Source organism: Stigmatopora nigra, chromosome 7, assembly GCF_051989575.1.
Source record: "Stigmatopora nigra isolate UIUO_SnigA chromosome 7, RoL_Snig_1.1, whole genome shotgun sequence".
Taxonomy (NCBI): domain Eukaryota; kingdom Metazoa; phylum Chordata; class Actinopteri; order Syngnathiformes; family Syngnathidae; genus Stigmatopora; species Stigmatopora nigra.
Window position 1 is genome coordinate 13,035,105 of NC_135514.1, and position 23,479 is coordinate 13,058,583.

Consider the following 23,479-nt stretch of genomic DNA (forward strand, 5'->3'; position numbering starts at 1 on the left):
AAAATTGGCAAAAATGACCCAAAATGAACAAAAAAAAATCCACCCATAAAATAAAAAATAAAACTATATCTACCCTTCTCTTGAATAGACACAGGCAAAGGCAAATTTGGCGAAAGCATGGCGAGGCACTGAATTTCAAACAAGCCCCCACAGAGCCAATTTTGGTCTGCCGAGGCCTTCATAAAAGGAGAGCCAATGACAAGACAGGTAATGAGAATAAGGGGGGGGGGGGGCTCAAATGGAAAGAGCAAACGAGCGAGCGACAAAAAGAGAGAGAGAGAGAAATAGAGAAAGAGAGAGAGAGAGAGAGAGAGAGTTGGTAGAGCACACAGACTGCAGATCCTCCCTCGCTTCTCTCCGCCGCCAGCAGAGGGGGGAGGACACGGCCATGGAAGGAGCTTCTCCGTCTCCGGAGCCCCAGAAAGCCCCCCCGCGTCCTTCAACTGCCTCAAAGTGAACGCCGTTAGGACGCCGTTAGGACGCCGTTAGGACACCACTAGGACTATATTTTTTTTCTTTCCATTTCGTGCACTTTACTGGATTTACTTTTTAATTTTTTGGGGGGTGTTTTAGTTATTTGTGGGAGGAAAGGGTGTATTTTTTATTATTTTTTTTTCTTTTACGGACCATGGGGTGGCGGCGGAGGGGCGGCCGGCACCTCCCGGCGTCCCTGCTGCTTCTGCTGGGATGCGTTTTGCGCCGGGATCTGGCGCAAACGGACGTTGGAGATGGCGGGAAGTCGCTTTACTTCTGGGAAACAGGTAGAAGCTAATTAGCGTTAGCGCCGGGAGACCCGAATATAAGAAGAAAATGTGAAAAGAATGGGAAAAATTTGGAAAAAATGTGATTTTTGAAGGAAGTAGTGAGTGGTTTTGTGTTGGTTTATGTGAGGCGCAGGTTATGTAGTGTTCGGGTTTGATTCCCGGAGGTTTTTTGACAGATTTTGACACGGGGTCAAAGAGCGGGGGATTGGCGTTAATTAACGTGGGACGTTGTCGGTCAACAAGGCGATTGTTGTGAGTTGGACTTTGACGTGCCAGATGACTCGGGAGGATGATGGCGCCCGTTAATCTGAGCGCACGCCACCCAATTCGCCATTCGCCGCTCGCTTACTTAACGTGGTTACAAAAGGATTGACGTTAATTAGCGTGCGCCCGCAATGGACTTAGTTGGACTTTTGCCGGCGCTAAAGTTAACTCGGTCATGTCGTAACGACGTCGTTGATGACGAGAAAAGGACGTCGTCTTTTGGGAAATGGGAGGAATGGCGTGGAAGGAATATTGTGTGGTAGCGCTTTAGGTGTGTTCACGTGGCGTTAGCTAATGTTGCTAATGGAGGAATGAACTAGCGTTCGCGTGGCTAATGTGGATTCATGTTCAATGTGTTTAAATGGAATTTTCGGAATTTTATTTGGTTAGTATTGGATTTATTATTGGTTAGCTTTAGAGCAGATGTGTCAAAGTAGTGGCCCGGGGGCCAAATTTGGGCCGCCGCATCATTTTGTGTGGCCCGGGAAAGTAAATGAGGAGGGTTGACTTTCTGTTTTAGGATCAAATTAAATAAAGAGTATAGATGTATATTACATTTTCAGATTTTTCCCCCTTTTAAATCAATAATTGTAATGTTTTAATCATTTTTTCCCTGTGTTTTTAATTCAAAAATCATTTAGTAAAATCTAAAAATATATTTTAAAAAAGCTCAAATAAACATTATTTTAGATCTATAAAGAAACTGAATATTTTGGCCCTTTATTCCAGTTCATTTAATCCATTTATTTAAAAAAAATTGAATATTATATCTAAAAAATATATATAAAAAAATCTAAATATTATATATAAAAATATATATACAATAATCTAAATATTATATATAAAAATATATATAAAATAATCTAAATATTATATCTAAAAATATATATAAAAAAATCTAAATATATCTAAAATGGTCCCACCCACATAAAATTGAGTTGACATGAACCAACCCCTTGCTTTACAGTAATTGACCACCAATTTAAATGTATACATTGATTAATTTGGTAACCATCCAATTAGAGCGGTCGATCTTCTTTCAAATCCCATTAAAAAATCATCCAAAAACTGCAGTTTAGTTAAAATAATTCATATTCTCTCAAACATACCCATCATACCAACCAATTATAATCATACCCACTATCATATCAGCTAATATCATATCACCACCGCTAACAGCTAATCGCTAATTGTCATCCAGTGTTGAAACACAGCTACAGGGTTTTGTTGCCGGGTAATTTTCACCTCCAACTTTACCCCTCCGACGCCGACCCGTGCCTGTCGTGTCGGCCTCATGCTTTGACGCAACTCGCCGCCTCTTCTCGCATCTTTAAAGAGGATGTAGCTCGCTAAGGAGATTAACGCAACCAGGATTTAACCAGCCAGGAAAGGGAGCGGAATTGAGGAAGGGGAAGCCGAGCCCAGCCCAGCCAGCGAGCCAGCAAACGGCGTGCCGTCAGCCCACAGCCAGCAACTTAACCTACATCCACCCAACTGTAGGTCAGCGCCGATTAGGCCGTGGCTCCCACGCCACGCCGCGCCATGCCGCGCTACCTTCTTCCTGCCAGTCAATGGGGGGGACGCTCCAGGGGGGCTCCGTGCTTTGAAATGTAATCCAGTTGCGTCGGAGTCCGTGGAAGGAGTCTTTCTTTTTCTTTGTATGATGTTGGTGCAGTTTTTGGAAGGAATTTGTAGGTTTTTTTGGTAGTATTAGTAATTGGGATAGGTGTATTGTATCATTTCATTGTGTTGTTATGTTAGCTTGTTTAGCTAGCTTGATTAGGGTCTAGCTTTAGGTGAGGTTTTGGGGGGGGGGTTAGTTAGTTGGTGTAATAGTTCACTTGCCTCGCCTGACTTTGGCGTGGGTTCGATTCCCATGCGGTAGTTATTTGTCACTATAGTAAGGGGGTGTCAAACTCGGGTTTGTTTGCAATAACATCAACTTGATTTCATGTGGGCTGGACCATTTTAGATATAATATTTAGGTATTTTTTTACTTAAATGGATTAAAAGAACTGGATTAAAAACCCTGGATATTCAGTTTTTTTATAGATCTGAAACAATGTTTATTTTAGTTTTTTTAAATGTATTTTTAGATTCTACAAAATGATTTTTGAACTAAAAACAGTCAAAATGAATTAAAAAATGACAATTATTGATTAAAAAACCCTGAATATTCAGTTTTTTATAGATCTGAAACAATGTTTATTTTAGTTTTTTTTTAATGTATTTTTAGATTCTACAAAATGATTTTTGAACTAAAAACAGGAAAAATTAATAAAAAAATGACAATTATTGATTAAAAAACCCTGAATATTCAGTTTTTTATAGATCTGAAACAATGTTTATTTTAGTTTTTTTTAATGTATTTTTAGATTCTACAAAATGATTTTTGAACTAAAAACAGTAAAAATTAATAAAAAAAATGACAATTATTGATTAAAAAACCCTGAATATTCAGTTTTTTATAGATCTGAAACAATGTTTATTTTAGTTTTTTTAAATGTATTTTTAGATTCTACAAAATTATTTTTGAACTAAAAACAGTAAAAAAATAATAAAAAAATGACAATTATTGATTAAAAAACCCTGAATATTCAGTTTTTTATAGATCTGAAACAATGTTTATTTTAGTTTTTTTAAATGTATTTTTAGATTCTACAAAATTATTTTTGAACTAAAAACAGTAAAAAAATAATAAAAAAATGACAATTATTGATTAAAAAACCCTGAATATTCAGTTTTTTATAGATCTGAAACAATGTTTATTTTAGTTTTTTTTAATGTATTTTTAGATTATACAAAATGATTTTTGAACTAAAAACAGGAAAAAATAATAAAAAATGACAATTATTGATTAAAAAACCCTGAATATTCAGTTTTTTATAGATCTGAAACAATGTTTATTTTAGTTTTTTTAATGTATTTTTAGATTCTACAAAATTATTTTTGAACTAAAAACAGTAAAAATGAATTAAAAAATGACAATTATTGATTAAAAAACCCTGAATATTCAGTTTTTTATAGATCTGAAACAATGTTTATTTTAGTTTTTTTAAATGTATTTTTAGATTCTACAAAATGATTTTTGAACTAAAAACAGTAAAAAATAATAAAAAAATGACAATTATTGATTAAAAAAACCCTGAATATTGAAAATGTAACCAAATACTTTTTAAAGCTACTTTTTAGCCAATAATCTCAAAATTGCTCTTTCCGATCACATGATCATATCGATAACAACCTCCCATTTTAATTTAACGTCTCATTAAAGTGCTTTTGTCGTCAATTTTCCCCTTTTGTGGCAATAAAAACGGTAAAAATAGTACATATTCCCCTCATAAAAGCGCATGGGGGGTTTTATTCGGGTATTCATCTTTCCTAGTTTGACTTTACAATGGCGGAAAAACATGAAGGTTCACTTCCTGCTCAAACGTTCAACATTTACGACTTTTTCGACGACTAGCGAGCGAACTAAAAGAAAAAAAATGACAAGCGCTGTGAATAAATCTTTCATTTATTTGAGCGCATTCTTTGCTGCTCTTGACTTTTATTCTCTTCAAATGGATTTTTTGGAGGTGTGCAAAAAAGCAATCAAAATGCTGTAAAATGCCAATATAGTCAACTGCGCCTTGAATATTTACACTCGAGTTGACGATCATTCTCGGTAAAATCAGACTCGCGTCATTTTCAGGAGAAAAAAAAAATCAGGCTTTTGGGAAGTTTTTTTTGCATGGCAACATAACATAAATACATTTAAATGAACTTGGATTACAATGCAGACACATTCAAAAATAAGATTACCGTATTTTCACGACTATAAGGCGCACTTAAAAGTCTTAAATTTTCTCCAAAGTAGAAAGTGCGCCTTATAATACAGTGCGCCTTATATATGGAAAAAACAGAAAAACAAAAACGAAAAACCACCACTGTCGGATATATAAAAAAAAAAACACAAACGCCTGAACTGAAACAATACTGTTAAATATGCAGATGCCATCTTAGTTTATACAATCTTCCATCCTATAGCTCCTCCCCCACTGCAAGATTTTATACCAAAAAATCCAAAACATCAACAATGGCTGGCTCTAGAGGTGACTGTGGTGTAGTGAGTGCTTCATACCTGGAAGTCAATAGCAATTACCGTATTTTCACGACTATAAGGCGCACTTAAAAGTCTTAAACTTTCTCCAAAATAGACAGTGCGCCTTATTATAAAGTGCACCTTATAATACAGTGCGCCTTTTATTACAGTGCGCCTTATTATACAGTGCGCCTTATATATGGAAACATGTCATTCATTGAGGGTGCGCCTTATAATACAGTGCGCCTTATAATACAGTGCATCTTATAATACAGTGCGCCTTATAATACAGTGCGCCTTATATATGGAAAAAATGTCATTCATTGAGGGTGTGCCTTATAATACTGTGCCCCTTATATATGATAAAAAATGTCATTCATTGAGGGTGCGCCTTATAATACAGTGCACCTTATAGTCGTGAAAATACGGTACTGTTAACGGATGCACTTTTTTATATGTATCATATCTTGTCTCTGTCACATTTTTAAAGTCAATATGGCCCCCGGCCCCAAAACTTTGCCCACCCCTGGCCTAGTGGGCATCCTGATCCGATGCCCGAGCCAACTCATCTGGCATCATCGATGAAAATAACCCATTTTTTGTCATTTTCAACTTCCTATTAAAAAACACAGCACTAATGGAAGCTGTCATTGGGAGTTATCCCACTTAAATATGGCAGCTGTGAGCAAACGTCGAAAAATAAACATCCCGTAGAAGTACGCCGTCTACACCTTTTTTTTATAGGGGGGAAACATCCCAAGACAAACGCCAATTCCAGCCCGGGGGGGAGGGGAAAGCGTCAACAGGAGGCGGAGCCCCGTCGGGAATAACAAATTCCACTTCCACTCTGGGTGACCCTCGTTAGCGGAGCACCTGGGGTTGAACGCAAATGAGTTACTTGGCAAGAAATTGAGGCCACGCATAAGAATCATAACAAACGCCTTCTTTGGGATTTTGGGGAGCCCCTGGCTTTTATTCAAATCCCTTTTTTTTCTATTTTTTTACGCGTGTGTTTTCATTTCCATTCATTAGTTGGAGTGGAATTTCTAGGCTGCGACTCGTTAGGGAATCCTCAAGTCACCATTTTTTTTTAGTTTGTGCTAAATTGAAGAATGAAAAGACTTTGGATTAAGTAAAAAAAAGTGGTTTAGTAGTCTTTGATTTGGGAAGGAGAAATTCCTGGTGTATATTTTTATATAAAAGGAAGGCATTTCTTCAATTTTACCTGCTTATGTTGCTCGAAAGCTGCGGGTGGAAGATTATGGGTAACAATTGAAGTTGCATTTTAGCATTTAGTATTTTGTATTGCTGATGTAATGTCACCTGAAGGGTATTTTGTCGCGTATAAGATGTATTTTGAGCTAAAAAAATGATGACTGAATTGAGGGTAAGGCTTATATGCGCATAAATTAGACTTGACATGCACGAAACGCTATTACGCGAAGATAATATGGTTGATATGGTCATTTATTTCAAAAAATAGTGAAAAGATAAACAGATAAAATGTTTAGTGTGATTTCTCGCGTATAAGCCGTATTTTGAGCTAAAAAAATGATGACTGAATCGAGGGTAAGGCTTATATGCGCATAAATTAGACTTGACATGTACAAAACGCTATTAATGCAAGACAATATGGCCGATATGGTCATTTATTTCAAAAATAGTGAAAAGATAAACAGATACAACTCTTAACAACATTTATTTTGTTGCTGTGAATGATTTAAAAAAAACGAAGAACTTTTTAGGGTGCGGCTTATACCAGAGAAATTGACAAATTTGGCGATTTTACGGCAGTTTTAAGGGTGTGGCTTATACGAGAGATTTTGGAAAAAAATCTGCAATAATAAAGGTGCGGCTTATATGAGAGAAATTGCAAACTTCAGCTATTTTACGGCTATTTTCCGGGTGCGGCTTATACGAGAGAAATTGAAAACTTCAGCAATTTTGTGGCAATTTTAAGGGTGCGACTTATACGAGAGAAATTGAAGAAATTGAAAATTTGGACGATTTTGCAACCATTTTAAGGGTGTGGCTTATACGAGAGAAATTGAAAACATTCGGCAATTTTAAAGCAATTTTACACAAAACAATTAATATGCAACATATATTTTTTAAATGGTTTTCTTTTGAAATGAAAAACAAATAATTTAATAAACGGTTTTCTCTTACTAAGAAAAAATGCTCAAAAACATTGTTTTAGATCGATAAAAACTGAATATTTAGGGTTTTTAATCCAGTTCTTTTAATCCATTTATAAAAAAAAAAATGTAAATATTAAAATGGCCCGGCCCACATGAAATGCAATAGCCTTTGCATCCTATAATCAAAAGTCTACACACCCCTGAAATACATCTTTTGGTTTAAATACAATTTTTCTGTGGGTAATTTCTATATATTTTTTCCAATCAGGCATTTTGAATCCTTAATAGTCATCCAGTCAGACTTGGATCATCATTAGAGGCACTGAAAGAAAATTGAGCGCCGACTAAAGCGCTGCGCTGATTACTCGAGTGGGTACTTCCATCTCGAAAGACCGAGATTAAACAAAAAAAAAATCAAGCTCCGCCCCTCTTACGCCCAACCCGCCCCCGCTCAGTGCGAGCGGTGTATTTCAGGACAAGGCTGTTATTCAAGCAGTAATCTAAAATATGCTTTGCAGTTGTCATAATATGGCCGAAATAAGGCGGCGATGGCGGCGATGGCGGCGATGGCGGCCGTGGCGGCGACTGGAATCCTCTTATCTCACTCTAAATAAAGTTTTTTGGATAAAGTGTAATCTCTAAACCCGGCGTGCTTGCTGTATCAGTAATAGCCGGGTTTAGTGTAAGCCGCACCATTTAGAACAAAACTCTTTTTTGGCATCATGCCGTGGATGGCGCCGTAGATGGCGCCGTTTAGCAAATGCCTCCGTCGTTTACCGGACAAATCAATCCGGGTCATACGGGAAAATTCTCTGGGAAATGGAGTGCCATGTCTAGGCCACCAATTAGGGCCGTGGCCAGGAAGAGAAATTGTATTTTCCACTATAATATGTTTACCCTAGGGCTTGTGTGGGTTTTCTCTGGGTACTGTGGTTTCTTATCTTGGCCATGTGTTAGGGCGACTGTCATGTGTTGGAGCTGCAGGGCGGTGGAAGTTGGTGAGATCTCGTTTTCGCACTTTAATGTCTTACTCTGGGATTGTGTGGGTTTTCTCCGGGTACTACGGTTTCTTATCTTGGCCATGTGTTAGGGCCGCTGGCAGGCGTTAGGGTCGTAGGGCGGTGGAATTGGGCGAGAGCTCGTTTTCCCTCTTTAATGTGTCTTCCCTGGGATTGCGTGGGTTTTCTCCGGGTACTGCGGTTTCTTATCTTGGCCATGCGTTAGGGCCGCTGTCAGGCGTTAGGGTCGTAGGGCGGCGGAAGTTGGCTAGAGCTCGTTTTCTCAGTTTAATATGTCTTACTCTGGGCTTGTGTGGGTTTTCTCCGGGTACTGCGCTTTTCTTATCTCGGCCACGCACTAGGGTTGCAGACAGGCAGGGCGGCAGAAGTCAGGTGTTAGGGTGGAAGAAGTCGGCCAGAGCTCGATTTTCTCATTTTAATATGTCCTCCTCGGGCTTGCGTGGGTTTTCTTCGGGTACTCTGGTTTCCTCCCACATCCCCAAAACATGTATGCTAGGCTAGCTGCTTGTACACTGTTGTCTATTGTTGTAAATTGCCCCTAGAATGAATGCCTATCTCTCTCTACATACCCGGCCACTCTTCCAGGGTGTCCATAGTCGGCTCCAACACCCCCGGCGACCCTCGTAAGGAAGAGCGGTACCAAAAAGTCATGTCTTTATTTTTAAATGAACCGATACATAGCAACAAAAAAATCAAGATAGACAAAAATATTGTCCAAAAAAACCCAAATAGTACTCAAAATGATATGCGGGTGACCCCGACTCACCCACAAAAAATCCAACTTTCTTGCCACGTAACTTCCTAAAAAGGATAAAAATTCTGCTTCGCTTGACAAGCTGCTTATTCAAAAGTATCGTAAAACCTACAAAAAGACGAATCTTCTTTGCATACCCGCAGGCAAGCCGACTCTTTACCCGCATTCCCCCACCCATCCCAACCCGGATTCTCCCGGTGACGCTGCAGGCAAAATCCGGGAAACATCTGCTCCCCGTGTTCCCACATTAACTCCCGAATCCCCCAAAAAACATTGCTTACATTTATTTTCCCCACTTTTAAAAAGCTCACCTCATCTCCATCCTCCCACCAATCCAAAAACAAACACATCCGGCAGCCATCTTGGGACAGCTTAAAAATCATTAATATCCACCTAGTCTTTCCCACCGTGACATTTACCCGGATTTTTTTCTTTTTCCGCTTCCCCGCACGATTTTTTCCAATATCGCCGTCGAGGCATGGGGGGTAAATATCCCGCGTATCCACCGCGCTGTCCTTAATCCTCCGTATCTCTTGTTCATTGTTTTTTTTTTCTTCTTTTTTTCGCGTGGATAGAAAATGGGTAAATCCTATAGATTGTAATTCACTCAAAAACATGTAAACAGAAAGCGATTTCACATAGGCAGCGGATATTAAACGCTATTATACGCGGGTGTATACCAAAAACATGATATTCGGGTATTGGCTCGGGAGAAATTCCTCATTGGTTAGAAATTGGACAGAACCCTCATTTAATCCACAATGTTATTGATTAAAAAAACAGCCTGAAATGGACTCCTATTGACTTTGAACTGACCCACAAAAAAACTCAATGGGAGACCTGCAAAAAAACGGGTTATTTGTCTCCCAATGGCATTCAATGAAGAGCCTTGGGTGGTTATTTGTAATAGTTTATTTGGTTTATTTAATATGGGAAAGCATATATTATTATACATACATGTTTATATTAATGCTTATCTCATTTTCTGAACTGATTTATCTTCAGTAGGGGGTGCTGGAGCCAATCCCAGCTGAATTTGTGGTCCGGTGTGGCAGGACATGATGATACAAACAACCAATCATAGCTAGGGACAATTTAGAGGACTGGTGTCAAAGAGGTGGCCCGTGGGCCAAATGTGGCCCCCCGCGTCATTTTGTACGGCCCGATAAGTAAATCATGAGTGCTGAATTTTCTGTTTTAGGATCAAATTAAAATGAAGAGTATAGATGTATATTAATTTTCCTGATTTTTCCCCTTTTAAATCAATAATTATCATTTTTTAATCAGTTTTTTTTTCAGTTTTTAGTTCAAAAAATCATTTAGTAAAATCTAAAAATATATTTAAAAAAAACTAAAATAAACATTGTTTTAAATCTATAAAAAAAACCTGAATATTTTGGGCTTTTAACACAGTTATAAAAAAGAAAATATATATTCTATCTAAAATGGTGCAAAACATGCAAAATCCACACAGGTGACCCGACTGGATTCGAGTGTTTTACGGCTAAATATTTTTTTGGGGGGGGGTTAGTCATGATAGGTATGTAACCAAATTCCATGTTGTGGATCGTTGTTTTAGTCCGTTTTTTTTTGTATTTATCCAATTTATTAATACAGCCAAAATCCATGCATTTTATTCCAAAATTCAAGTACTCCACCAAAACGGACAGATTTTTTTTGCGGGTCTACTCAAGAGTGATAAACGTAAATTTTGAGTTGTAAAAGTATAACTGCTTTTGGACTTTAATTTAGAACCAAAAACGCCAACTTCCAGTATTTGTTGTCATTTTTTGTTCTTTTTTGCGTTTTCTTTTGTGACAAAACGCAAAATTTTCCGCACTTTAGTCTCCCAAATCCGTGACCAATCCATTTTTAAAATGACATTCGGCATCTGAATATCCTTCCAGCGCTCGCCAAGCATCTGTTTTATGATGGACGGGGAGATATTAAAGCGTAATTAGCCATTAGCGTGCGGCTTGAGAGAAATAGTCGCTATGGTTTTGTTGTCCTAATTATTGCTCGTTAGCGACTTTCCTTTGGCGGCTGGCGAGAAGACGCAAAAACAGAGCTAGCGCCCATTTAGTCTAGCGGAGCGTGGTGTCCGTCAACAGAAGTATCGGCTAACACCGTCGCTAACAATTAGCTAAAGCAATCCCACGCCTTCACTTTCAATCTGAAGGCGTGCGCCGTTTTCTGGACGGCTTTTAATGAACGTGTCGCTAAGTAAAGAACGTACACATTCGCCGTGGCCCGAAAGGCCGTGACGTCCTTGACGGATTATGACGGATGCGGCGGCGATGGCGGCGCCGCAAAGTTCCTTCAAGGTCGGAAACGGCGATAGCGGCGAAAGCTTTGTTTTTAGCCACGGGCGCCGTCATTTACATTCTTGTTTCTCAAAATGGGGGAAAAATTCTGTGTTTTAAGGATTGAAGTGATTAGATATAGTCAATGGCAGCTATTGAGGGACTTTAAAATGACCCAAAATTGTGAGGAATGAACCCGGAAATGCCCCAAAATCAACAAAATGACCCAAAAATAAACAAAATGAGCAGTATGTAACCTGGAAATCGCCCACAAAATGACTGTTGTGGTTCAAAATTCAGCCTGTGGAACCAGTTTGAGCTTATAACTGGAAATTTGGTTGATTTTTAGAGCTTATCTAGACCCACAAAAAAATGACATTTAAAAAAACTGGAATTTTGATGCAGAAAAGCATGAAAACAGACAGTAGGGTCGCCATTTTGCTTCAAAATTGAGACCGTAAAAATTAAACCGTATAATTTGGTTGATTTGTCGATCTTGACTAGACCCACAACAAAATATATACCTAAAAACAGAGTATTTTTAATGCGTGGTTGTGTGGAAACCCATTGGAAGTCGGCCATTATGGTTCAAAATTCAGCTCTTGAAACTAGTTTGACTTTATAATTGGAAATTGAGTACGTATTTTTATTTTTTTAAATCTTACTAGACCCACAAAAAATATACCTAAAAACAGACTATTTTTGATGCGTGGTAATGTGTAACCCACTGCGAGTCGGCCATTTTGGTTCAAAATTCAGCTCTCAAAACTATTTCAACTTTATAACTGGAAATTAAGTCCTTTTTTATTATTTTTTAAATCTTACTAGACCCACAAAAAATATATATACCTAAAAACAGAGTTTTTTTTATGCCTTGTTGTATGAAAACCCACTAAAAGACGGCCATTTTGCTTCAAAATTCAACTAGTTCGACTTAATAACTGGAAATTAAGTCCTTTTAAAATGTTTTTTTAATCTTATAGACCCACAAAAAAGTCATACCAAAAACCACAACCCACTTTTAATGCGTCCTAGCGTAAAATTGGTTTGTCGATCTCAACTAGACCCACAAAAAATATCTGAGAAAAAATCCCGCAAATAAACAATTAGCAATTAGCATTGATTAGCACTCACCGCTCAACCAAAACAAAATTGCACTTGTGGCATTTTCCCCTCATAATCACCACAAGTGCTCAGTATTTACGCCACTTCGAGGGCTCGTCCAACAACCCCCGCGATCGAGACCGCCAATCCCGCCTCCGAAACGGCGAAACGGCACCCCGGCGAACACATAAAGGTGACGGAAAGGACGCCGTCCGTCGAAAGACGGATTTGCCGGGTTGAAAAATAAAAGGATCAGCGTGGAGCGTGGACGTAATACCACGCCAGTCGCTACCATTCGCCACGTCGCCACGGTGACGGAGCGGCCGGCTAATTGGCGGAGACGGGGGGCCTCGGATTAAAGACCAGTCTGGCAGATGGCGACCCCGTCCGCCATCAATGAACCGTGTCGCAATCAATGAACCCATAGACATCCAATCCTGTGTGTGGAGTTATTTTGGGTCACTTCCTTGTCATTTTCAGATAGTCGTGGGTCATGATTACCTGTTGTTTTAGAGTGTGGGTGTCAAAGTGGCGGTCTGAGGGCCAAATGTGGCCCGGCGCATTATTTTGTGCGGCCCGGGAAAGTAAATTGTGAGTGGCGACTTTCTGTTTTAGGAGCAAATTTAAATGAAGAGTATAGATGTATATTATATTTCCAGATTTCCCCGTTTAAATCAATAATTGTCATTTTTTATCCATTTTTTCTGTGTTTCTAGTTCAAAAATTATTTTTTAAAATATAAAAATATACAAAAAAGCTAAATTAAACATTGTTTTAGGATCAAATTCAAATGAAGAGTATAGATGTATATTACATTTCCAGATTTTCCCTCTTTTAAATCAATAATTGTCATTTTTTATCTTTTTTTCTGTGTTTTTAGTTCAAAAATAGTTTTGTAAAATATACAAATATACAAAAAAGCTAAAATAAACATTGTTTTAGATCTTTAAAAAACGAAATATTTAAGCCATTTAATCCAGTTTATTTAATCCATTTATTATATATTATATAATATTAAGATTTTATTAAAATAAATTTTATTAAAAGAACTGGATTAAAAGCCCTGAATATTCAGTTTTTTTATAGATTTAAAACAATGTTTATTTTAACTATTTTTTAAAATATATTTTTTTGGATTTTACAAAATTATTTTTAAACTAAAAACAAAAAAATATGTTTAAAAATGACAATTATTAATTTAAAAGTGGAAAAACAGTAACATCTAATACATCTCAACTCTTCATTTGAATTTGATCCTAAAACACAGAGTCACCACTCACGATTTACTTTCCCGGACCGCACAAAATCCCTCAACGGCCCACATTTGGCCCTCACACCTCCACTTTGACACCCGTTTATTTAAAAGAAGTCATTACACATCTCTGCCAATGTTTCTCACTCATTTCCAATTACCCTTTTTACAAACCCCATCATTCAGTTCACATTTTACAAACTTTGAACGCACCCCAAAAAGAACGCGGGTGTGTTTTTTCACACACCAAAGTGAAAAAACCAACTAACATTTCCCTTAAAGTTCAAATCAATCGCCAGGCGACTTTCCCCGCAGGGGGTGGGGCTTATATACAACCATTTTTCTCGACCATCATATTTTTAAGCAACGAAAGCCCCCTTTTCTTTGATGGCGTCCATTTTTTCCCCTATTTTTTGGTCCTACTGACGCAAGACAAGCGCAAGCATAAATTATGCTAATACCCGCATTCGGGGACACGCGTAAAGTGCGAGTACAACGCCGCCCAAAAACCCCTCCGCCCCCGAGAGGACTCATTAATGGGAAAAAGCTGCGGAAAAACCACCACGGCGTGGAGAGTAATCCGTCACGACGCTCCTGGCCCCGCCCCTCGCCGCCGTTGGGGTTCGTCACGGAGCCCTTCCTCCACCCGATCGGGCCGGTTACGCGCCGCCAGGCGTTTGTCCCCGCCCCCCAAACGCGGTCTTTGTCCGCCATGGTAGTAAACAAAGGCGTACGTACGGGAAACATGTCGAGCGGCGCAGATTGAATTTGACACGTGCTTGATGTTGACCCCGACCTTTATGAAACAGCAGCATAAACATGGAAATCCGGTCCTGGGGGGGTAGGTGGGGGGGTTGGGGTTGGGGGGGGGGGGGGTGAAGCCATCAGTCCCTTTTTTCCAGTGAAAACTCAGTTTGATTGGCAGGCCATATTCATGGATGTTACTGTGTTATTTATGGTTGAAAAAGTTCTCTTATTCGTAGATGGTAATGTAAAGTTAGCATTGGCAATGGTAGGTAGTAGGTTATTTTGTAGCATTTTCTGGTTATTTTTAGGGGACTTATAGGTTACTTAATGTAAATTTTGGATCATTTTCTATTGATTTTCAAGTCAGTTTATGTTGATTTTTTGGCTTTTTGCAAGAGCCATAGCCCATAGGCAGTATTTTTGACATTACAGAGATACCTCGCTATTTCACGCTTCAGTTATTGCTGCTTTACTATAATCGCATTATTTTTCTGGGGAATTTATTTATTTTTTACATTTCGTATTTAATTTTTTACATTTATTTATTTATTTTTTTTACATTTATTTATTTAATTTTTAACATTTATTTATTTATTTCTTTACTTTTATTAATTTAATTTTTTACATTTATTTATGTATTTATTTTACATTTTTACATTTATTTATTTTATTTTTTACATTTATTTATGTATTTATTTTAGATTTTTTACATTTATTTATGTATTTATTTTACATTTTTTACATTTATTTATTATTTTTACATTTTTTTTACATTAATTATTTTTTATACATTTATTTATTTTTTTACATTTTTATTTTATTTAATTTTTACATTTTTTAATTCTTTCATCTTCCATACCGCCCATCCTCAAAAGGGTCGCAGGGGTTACTGGAGTCTTAAATTAAAAAAGAATAAAAATGTTCAATAGTACTGACTGTATATGTTTTTTAATAGTGGATAATCGAGGTACTACAGTACTGGAATAGTTGGACAGCAATTGTTGGTTTAACTGATGTGTATGAGTGCTTTTTCCCAAGATGGTGGCTTTCTTAGGCCTTAGGCCTCCATTGACCACAAATTTGTGACTGAAAGGTTCAACGGAAGGTCAAGACTGTTTGGACTGACCTACATTTTAAACACTCACACACACACACACACACACACACACACACACACACACACACACACACACACACACACACACACACACACACACACACACATGGACACACACACACATGGACACACACACACATGGACACACACACATCTTTTGACACTCCCACTGGCATAAAATCCTTGCTTTCACAACATCTGGAGTCAAGCCAGGGCAGCGGAAAAGCCGCAACCGGCACGGGAACGCTTGGCACCACCAAAACACGTCGGCCACACATTCATTAGCGGCAAGGCAGCTGCGGGGTGCCGTGTTTTGCACCACTATCACACTTGTTTTTTTTCAAGTGAGCCTTTTTCTCTGATGGAATTTTACAGTAGTAGTGGGCGAGTCGTGATTTTGGGTTGCGGTTACTTTTTTCGGGGATGCACTTCCAGGTTTGGCCACCAGGGCTGTCACAAACTTCTGTTTTAATTTATGCATGGAGAAAAAATGAAATGTGAGGAAAAATAGGCGTGGGCATGATTCCAGTTTAGGTTTGTTTCTATTATTTCAGAATGATTGAATTGATATTGTTTTTTCTTTTACTTTTAATTTATAATACCGTATTTTCACCACTATAAGGCGCACTTAAAAGTCTTACATTTTCTCCAAAATAGACAGTGCGCCTTATAATACAGTGCGCCTTATATATGGAAAAAACAGGTAAAAACACCACTGTCGGATATTGAAAAAACACAAACACCTGAAGTGAAACAATACTGTTAAATATGCACATCAGCCATCTTAGTTTACAAAATCTTCCATCATATAGCTCCTCCCCCACTGCAAGATTTTATACAAAAAATCCAAAACAACAATGGCTGGCTCTAGAGGTGACTGTAAAGTAGTGAGTGCTTCTTACCTGGAAGTCAATAGCAATTACCGTATTTGCACGACTATAAGGCGCACTTAAAAGTCTTACATTTTCTCCAAAATACACAGTGCGCCTTATAATACAGTGCGCCTTATAATACAGTGCGCCTTATAATACAGTGCGCCTTATAACACAGTGCGCCTTATATATGAAAAAAAAATGTCATCCATCGAGGGTGCGCCTTATAATGCGGTGCGCCTTATAGTCGTGAAAATACGGTATGTAGAAGTTTATTCAAAAATAATGAAATAATTATTAACTAAAGAAAACTAAAAATAATGTAATATATATGTATATATATAATATAATATATAACCCCAATATTTCTTCCTATTTAAAAATACTTTGCCTATCTTATGACAAACATTCATCACATACGACATTCATCGTTAAATCTAACCCGTTTATTTTTGTACGCTAATATGGCTTATCAACAACAATTTGCCAAACAATATATCGCCCACTAAACTGAATCCATCAATGTCTGTTTTTTTAATAGCAATCTTCCCTTGGCGTATGTCCACTTAATACATCTGTCAATCAAACTGTGCCGCCTCTCACCGGCGTTGTCATGACGACGGCAAAGGCCACAAATCCCTGCCGTGAAAGCCATTTTTTCCCTCCCCATCTCAATATAAGCATTTAACGCATCGATACGTGCGATCCGCAAAGCTTTAAAAAGCGGCGACAATTAATTTCGCCCAAAGCGGAGCAAAAAAATATGAAATAAAAGCAATGGGCGCCATGCAAATTGCAAGTATTGATCTTAAGTGGTGCTTGACTCCAATATGCTCTCACTTTAAGCCACTCAAGGGTATAAAATACAGTTTCACATTATGATTTTTATATGCAAATGAGTGGCTCGACATACAAAAAATATTTTAAAAATCCACCAAAAAGTAAATGCATTTCTTTATCTGTTATTTTATTTTAAATTCCCCTTATTAAGCGATTAAATACTACAAATGCAATATTTTCACACATGTATATAGGGTACACGTAAAAGTCTAAAATGTACTACAAAATGGATGGTTTTCGTCTCTGGTAGAACTGGTTTTTGCCGCCATCTGTAGGACAAATACGGGTATTACGTCTCCCATAATAACGGCTACGGGAGGGGAAGTATTTCAGGGCATATTTTTTTTATCCTTTTAATTCATTTTAAGACATTGATAAATAATTTTCTTATAATTTTCTCACTTTTTTGTGCGTTTGCTCACATTTCATGCGAAAATTTAGACATTTTGACCAATTTTAAAGGGTTTAATTGGTAGTTGTTTGGAACTAATGAGGGAATTTATGTATAAAGTACACCTCTACTTACGAAATTTTTCAAAAAAAAGTCTGGGTACCATTTTCTTATCCTTTTTTTAATGTTAAGACATTGATAAATAATTTCATTATGATTTTCTTTCTTCTTTTAAGTATTTCCTCACATTTCATGGAAATTTGAGACATTTTGACCAATTTTAAAGAGTTTAATTGGTAGTTTTGTTCGCACCATCGAAAGAATGAGACAATTTACATAGAAAGTACACCTTTACTTACTAATTTTCAAGTTACGAAAAAAGTCTTGGTACCAACTAATTTCGTAAGTAGAGGTACAACCGTATACTAGTTTAAATTATGGCCCAAAAGGTAAACAAATTACATCTTTATCCATTTTAGGGTACTTTAGGTCATTTTTCATTCATTTTCTGAATGGTTTTTATCCTCGTTAGGGTCGTGGGGGGTGCCGGAGCCTATCCCGGCTGACTTTTCGGCCAGAGAAGGGTGACACCCTGAATTGGTAGCCAGCCAATGGCGCTCAACTTCATATTATGCATGTTTTTGGAATGGAAACTGGAGTACCCGTAAAAAAACCCACGCAAACTAATAAAATCTGTTATTATTATTATTATTATTATTTCAGGCTGTTTTTTTTTTTTAATTATTTTAGTTGATGCCATCTCCATTGGGGGACATTTGGCAGACGCCAGCTCATTTAATATTCCCACTATTCATATTCCTATTAATAAGGCGCTATAAATAAGACATATCGTAAATAACGACGGTCATGAATGTTTCATCGGCCTGGAAAAGCCGCGACGGCTGATTGGCTTTGGAGCCACGTTTTGCCTCGACGAATCGTTTGATGACGACAAATATGATCGACCCTCCCAGTTCAAATAGATTGGACATGTATTGTTGTGGAGGGATTGAAATGTTTGGCTGTTCTTCAAACAGCTGGTAATGAATAGATGTATTTTTTGTGTGTTTTTAAATGGTGTTAAAAAGGAGATTTAATGAGAGTAACAGGCTTTGCGAGATGCTGAATCAGCCCGATTGGCTTCGCTCGACTGGTCGCTTACAGTTGGCAGCCCAACACTGGCGTGTCGTCGTCACATGTCGCCATATGGACGCCGTGGCGCCTCGCCCGTTTTCTGCTCGCCCGGCGGAATTACAGAGCGATGATGATGATGTTGTTGACAAGGTTTTTTTCGTTGTTTTTTTTCCATTATGAAGACACGCTTTTCCTCAAAATGATTATTTATAGAATTCCTATTATTCCATCTGGTCTGACTTTGATTGCCCATAAAAGAAAAAAAAAAAACGCAACCAACTCAGAATTAGCTTAACATTTATGTATTTTATTTTTTATAACCACTTTCTAACCCACGAAATTAAAAACATTTGAAATAAAATGACAAACCCATAAAATTACAAAGTTAATTTACATAATAACTATAAAAAAATGAAAATTTCCCCAAAATATGACAAAAAAAACGTTGCAAAACGGTGGAGAAGTGGTTAGCGAGTCCGCTCTGCAGTTCCGGGGTCGAGGGTTCGAACTCCAGTCCGGACTTTCCTGTCGAGAATTTGCACGTTTTCCTTGGGATTATGTGGGTTTTTTTCCGGCTACTCCGTTTTCCTCCTAAATCCCCAAAAACATGCATGCTAAGCTAACAGGCTAACACTCTAAATTGTCAGTGTAATTGGTTGTTTGTTTGTCTCATCGTGCCCTATGATTGGATGGGCATCAGTTTAGGGTTTTTCTCTGCTGGTGTCCATAGTAAGCTGGGGTATGCTCCAGCACCCCCTGCGACCATTAAGCGGTTAAAAAAATGACGAAAGGACAAATTGAGCGTTTAAAGTTCCTGAGGCGGATGGATCGCCTAGCAACAGTTAAGCGGGGGCTAGCTAATTTGGAATCCAGCCAATTAACAGGCCGAGGAGGCGGTGGGGGGTGGAAGGGGGAGGAAGGGGGGTGTCGTACGTTACACCCTCCAGATGGAGGTGGCACATTCATTCTTTCCATTTGACACTTTGGCTATTTTGGGGGTTGGCCCAGGTGCTATTTGGGTTTTTTCTTCATCACTCACCAAATGACTGTCATCGGATGAGCAAATTTGGGCCTGCTAGCCGCTAGGCGCTAGGCCCTAAGTGTTCAGTTTTGAAGGAACATGGGAACTTTCTTGATTTGAGACTTATTTTTGCGGGTGTACTCATGATACACATTTTGTGTTGATTAGTCAAAGTGGCAAAATTGTTTTTTAATATTTTTTTATTTTATCCTTGTCTTTCCCAGTTAAAAATGTGGTAAAAATTGGACAAGAATACAGTATAGTATATGTATTTATACACACATATATATACATATGTGTATGCATATGTGTTTAATATATATGTATATGTATATATGTGTATGTATATATGTGTATGTATATATGTATATGTATAATTGTGTATGTATATATGTGTATGTATATATGTATATGTATATATGTATATGTATATATGTGTATGTATATATGTGTATGTATATATGTGTATGTATATATGTGTATGTATATATGTGTATGTATATATGTATATCTATATATGTGTATATATGTATGTATATATGCATATATTTATGTATATATATGTATATATCTATGTATATATCTATGTATATATATGTATATATTTATGTGTATATATATATACATATATATATATATATATATATATATATATATATATATATATATATATATATATATATATATATATATATATATATATGTATATGTATATGTATATGTATATGTATATGTATATATATATATATATATATATATATATATATATATATATATATATATATATATATATATATATATATATATATATATATATATATATATATATATATATATATATATATATATATATATATATATATATATATATATATATATATATATATATATATATATATATATATATATATATATATATATATGTATATATATATATGTATATATCTATGTATATACATGTATATATGTGTATATATGTATATATTTATATATATGTGTATGTATACATATATGTATATATATGTTTATATCTATATATGTATATATTTATGTATATATGAATATATGTATATATGTATATATGTATATATATATATATATATATATATATATATATATATATATATATATATATATATATATATATATATATATATATATATATATATATATATACTTATATATATGTATACTTATATATACATATATGTATGTATATATGTATACATATGTGTATGTATATGTGTATATATGAATATATACACATATACATATATACATGTGTATGTATGTGTATGTACACATACACATACATACACATATATATGTTTATTTTGTGTAACACGCTTATTTATTCCTTAACTTACCTACTACTACTATCTAAGACTACTAATCTAAATTTGCATTCTTTTAACATTTTCAAATAATTGTATTTTCACCCCCATAAAGGGTCAAGTATCCATTTGTTTGAAACGTGGCTGTTACTTTTTGGCAGCCAACGTGACATGTTCCCATTTCCATTTACAATAATTCCACTTGACCGCAGCCACAGTAGTACACAGTGAGTAGAGTAGAGTAGAAAAAGCATGGCGTCAAATAAGCATGGCTTGGCCTTATTTCCCCCGCCGCCGCCTTTATCAAATGGCCAGCGTGCCGAGGGAGGGCTGATTGATTACCGCCAAAGCTGTCAGAGAATAGATCTGACGAGCCAGCGACTGGTCCCCCCCGGGGGGCCGCCTCCCACTAATATCCGCTCCCCCCCACCCCCCCAAAAAGCGCCGTCTGGGCTTCAATGGCAAACTCAACGTCTTGATATCAGAGTAAATTAGGTTAAACCATTTTTTGGGGCTCTATTGCAAATGAAATCATTTTTTTCTTTCTTAAAGAGCAGCCAGAAAGTCTGAATGAATTTTGATGAGATTAGGAGACACCATTTTTTTTTTAGAGCTTTTACCGCAAGGCTTATTCATGAAATCATTATCGGATTTGAAGCGTTATGGGCAATTTGAAACTTTTAGCATTATTCAAATTAATTCGTCGGTCAGCCAATCAGGACTTTGAACAACTCCAAATACAGAAAGTGGACCGTATTTTGCGGACTATAGGTCGCATTTTTAAATTTTTTGGGCATTCTGCTATTGGTATTTTAACGTATGTTTGTTCTTATTTTCCAACCATAAGTTGAGTTATATCTATTTTTTCCTCTTAATTGTGTTTTTTTGGGGCTTTTTGTGGCTTTTAGGTCGTTTTTTTTTTTATAGATTATTCATCCCGTATTTGGGAAATTTCATTGTCACAGTAGCAAGAGGGTGAGAATACAGACACAGCAAATATATGTTTTAGGTAATAAATAGGTAGTAAATAAATACATATAGAAGAATAAATTAATAAAAAAATATATAGATGATCTGATAAAAAATATTTAAATAAATTGATAAATAAATATCTAGATAAACTGATAAATTGGTATCTAAATATATAAATAAATTGATAAATAGATTGATAAATATATATATAAATTGATAAATAAATATCTAAATAAACTGATGAATTAATATCTAAATAAATATATAAATAAATTGAGAAATAAATTGATAAATGTCTAAATAAATTGATGCATAAATTGATAAATATAAATAAATTGATACATATATGAATAAATATATATAAAAATTGAGGAAAAAAATAAATAAATAAATTGATAAATAAATATATATACAAAATGATAAAAAAATAAATATAAATCAATTTATAAATGAATATTAGCTTATTTTTCAGTTTCAGGCCATCTTAATCAGGTGTTAAAAATTGAGTGTTTAAAAATGTATTTATAGAATTTGATTTTTAAGATTGATCTCATTCACTGCCAATAGATGTCCAACTTATTTGGACCAGGAATCTGGACACAGTGGTTAATCATCCATTTAAAAAAATGTCTTGCTGTTCTACAGGACTTTATGGACTGTTTTTTTGCTGTTCCTTGCTGTAAAATTTCTCTCATCTTGTGCACCACTAAAAATAGCTCTCCATACATAAATGTATGACTTGAGCGTTATCTTTTTTCTTTACAAATTAGAGAAGTTTTCAACTCTAGAGATTTGGGGTTTTCAGGCTGGCGCAAGTCACAACACAGTCAACAACAATCTTTATTCGAGTGGACAACAACCAAAAATTCCCAAAAGTCATCATATTTGTTTTTGGTGTTTTACGGCCCCTCTATCTTTTCTTAAATGACATTTTCATATTTCTTAATACATTCCTTTTTCACTTGACTTTGTACTTTATACTTTTGACTTGAATGATGAGTGATGAGTACCGTACTTTCATGACTATAAGGCGCACCCTCATTTTTTCCATATATAAGGCGCACTGTATTATAAGGCGCACTGTCTATTTTGGAGAAAATTTAAGACTTTTAAGTGCACCTTATCGTCATGAAAATATGGTAATTGCTATTGACTTCCAGGTATGAAGCACTCTACTACTACTCCACTACTTTACAGTCACCTCTAGAGTCAGCCATTGTTAATGTTTTGGATTTTTTTGTATCAAATCTTGCAGTGGGGGAGGAGCTATATGATGGAAGATTTTGTAAACTAAGATGGCTGATCTGCATATTTAACAGTATTGTTTCAGTTCAGGCTTTTGTGTTTTTTTTTAATATCCAACAGT

General features: G+C 36.2%; 1 protein-coding gene across 1 annotated transcript in view; it reads left to right on the plus strand.

The window, feature by feature from the left end:
• The first annotated feature begins 355 nt into the window (after positions 1–355).
• thsd7ab (thrombospondin, type I, domain containing 7Ab) overlaps positions 356–23,479 on the plus strand; it is a 70,175-nt gene continuing 47,051 nt past the window's right edge. The window contains exon 1 of the mRNA XM_077721038.1: positions 356–761. Within this exon, the coding sequence (XP_077577164.1) occupies positions 629–761 (133 nt within the window). The 5' untranslated portion in view covers positions 356–628. The remainder of the gene's footprint in view (positions 762–23,479) is intronic.